The sequence below is a fragment of the Morone saxatilis genome, unplaced genomic scaffold (genome assembly GCF_004916995.1).
Source record: "Morone saxatilis isolate NCDOM2014 unplaced genomic scaffold, NCSU_SB_2.0 Contig23, whole genome shotgun sequence".
NCBI lineage: Eukaryota > Metazoa > Chordata > Actinopteri > Moronidae > Morone > Morone saxatilis.
This window is the reverse complement of record NW_023339796.1, coordinates 20,903,999-20,905,815: the sequence shown is the minus strand read 5'-3', so window position 1 is coordinate 20,905,815 and position 1,817 is coordinate 20,903,999. Positions and strand designations below refer to the sequence as shown.

Below are 1,817 nucleotides of genomic sequence, written 5' to 3'. Positions count from 1 at the left end.
AACATTTATATATTCAGAGATTCTGGAAGTTTTAATGAGGTAGAAGGAGGAGAGTCAAAGATTTAAATGTGCAAATTCGACTTTTTGCAATAAAAACATTTTTTAATCTGCCAACAAGACATCCAAGGAGGAGTAGGATTCAGTATTTAGGAGCTCATATAATTCTGTGGGCTAAATGTCAGGTTTTTACTTTTTTAAATAACAATACGTCAAAGTCTCTTTGAGGAAGTGTAAATCACTGGAAAACACCTAAAACGGACTTTTCTTGTGAAACACCTTGATCAGTATTAAGTATATTATTTATCCCTCTTATTGATAACCATCCGCTCCAGAAGGGGGCGCTAGTGCGCCTGTAACCGCTCTGTAACGTGCAGAAGCAGTACTGAGTGCTCGGAAGGACAGTCCGTCAAAGTTCCTGAACGAGTGTGTGTGTGTGTGAAGATATGTCGGGCAGCAGGCTGATGAGAGCCATCAGAGTGAGTGAGTTCGGAGCTCCGGCAGTGCTCAGACTGTGCTCCGATGTGACTGTCCCTCAGCCGGGACGCAGACAGGTGAGACACCCTGCAGCCACAGAGACTACCTTATTGCGTAAGAGTGGACATTGCAGTCCAGCTGCTGGTCGTTACACATGCAGAGCTGTGTTTGAGCTGATTGCACATTCAGCATTGTCTTTATGCAAACACACAATCCGAACACTGTACAGCTCAATGAAGCATGTTTCCTGCAGACCTGGTGGCTGTGAGTAACGCTCATTCAACAGGCTGCAGTCAGATCTGTTGTTGTTTATCAATAAACTTTATAGTTTTAGTCAGTAATGTATATTTGTAAACATAGTGTACTTTAGGAATATTAGGAAAGCAAAAAATGCATTATATGATCCTTTATAAGTATTTATAAAAAAAATACAGCTATTTTAATTAAACAGTGGAAACTCATAGAAAGTACTGTAATCGTCTGTTATGCTGAGCCTGTGGCCGTTGGTAATCTCCATAAAACTTTTGCATGTGTATGTATGTGTCTTTAAAGCTGCAGTAGGTTACGTTTCTAAAAATATTTTTTGCTGAAACTTTCGCTATATCCTGACAGTATGAGTATGAGACAGATAATGTGTGATACAGTCAGGTTCCTCTGGCTCCTCCTAGTGCTCCTAATGATATTTGCAAGAATCCACCGGGCCTGACTGAAAACAAGTGTATGGTGAAAGTGTATATGACTAAAAGCTATATTTCTAAACGTTACCTACTGCAGCTTTACTTTATTACATGATGCTTTTTAACTGTGTCTCCATCCACAATGTCTTTCTGCTGTAGGTGTTGATCCGTGTCCATGCCTGTGGAGTGAACCCTGTGGAAACGTACATCCGGGCCGGGACATACGCCCGTAAGCCCACCCTGCCATACACACCGGGCACAGACGTAGCTGGAGTGGTGGAAACTGTTGGAGAAGGAGTCTCTGCAGTAAAGGTCTGATTAACAAACACTGTGGGCTTGATGGTATGTACAGTAAAACAGAAATAATGCTGCATACATTATTGTACATTCATCTTAGTTTGTTTATAAGACCATAGTGCATCCTGGACTCCTCAGAAGAATGCCACAGCAAACATACGTGTTTCCACAGATAATATAACCCATCAAGCTATTTATAACACCTATTCTGTGTTTGTATTGATGTGTCTGTCCGCATTCATTTAATTCTTTTACTCCTGATGTTGAAAGGGAGTGTTAGTGTATGTTCTAGAGCCCAGTGTGACAATGGGACAGAAATATATCATTATTAATGAAATGATTACATTTATCTAACATGGAATATGTATT

The 1,817-nt window shown here is 40.5% G+C and overlaps 1 protein-coding gene across 1 annotated transcript in view; it reads left to right on the top strand.

The window, feature by feature from the left end:
• The first annotated feature begins 349 nt into the window (after positions 1-349).
• Positions 350-1,817, top strand: part of cryz (crystallin, zeta (quinone reductase)) — a 5,991-nt gene continuing 4,523 nt past the window's right edge. The window contains exons 1-2 of the mRNA XM_035671015.1: positions 350-551; positions 1,311-1,463. Coding sequence (XP_035526908.1) covers positions 444-551; positions 1,311-1,463 — 261 coding nt within the window. The 5' untranslated portion in view covers positions 350-443. The remainder of the gene's footprint in view (positions 552-1,310; positions 1,464-1,817) is intronic.